Here is a 204-nt window from a genome sequence, read left to right on the forward strand (position 1 = left end):
GCCCCCCCCGCCGAGTCCTTCCTCGCCTTCCTTCTCATCGAACTCTCCTGCGGGCTCTACTTCCCGGCCATGGGTTTCCTCCGACGGAAAGTGGTGCCGGAGAAGGATCGCCTCGGGGTGATGAACTGGTTTCGCCTCCCCCTGAACTTACTGGCCTGTCTGGGTTTACTGGTTCTCCACGACAGCGACCGTCGGACGGGCACC

At 63.2% G+C, this 204-nt stretch overlaps 1 protein-coding gene across 1 annotated transcript in view; it reads left to right on the forward strand.

The window, feature by feature from the left end:
- MFSD5 (major facilitator superfamily domain containing 5) overlaps positions 1-201 on the forward strand; it is a gene marked incomplete at both ends in the record, with an annotated part of 872 nt that extends 671 nt beyond the window's left edge. Inside the window, one exon of the mRNA XM_009583853.1 lies at positions 16-201. Coding sequence (XP_009582148.1) covers positions 16-201 — 186 coding nt within the window. The remainder of the gene's footprint in view (positions 1-15) is intronic.
- Between the last annotated feature and the right edge of the window lie 3 nt (positions 202-204).

This window comes from Fulmarus glacialis, unplaced genomic scaffold (genome assembly GCF_000690835.1).
Source record: "Fulmarus glacialis isolate BGI_N327 unplaced genomic scaffold, ASM69083v1 scaffold32028, whole genome shotgun sequence".
Taxonomy (NCBI): domain Eukaryota; kingdom Metazoa; phylum Chordata; class Aves; order Procellariiformes; family Procellariidae; genus Fulmarus; species Fulmarus glacialis.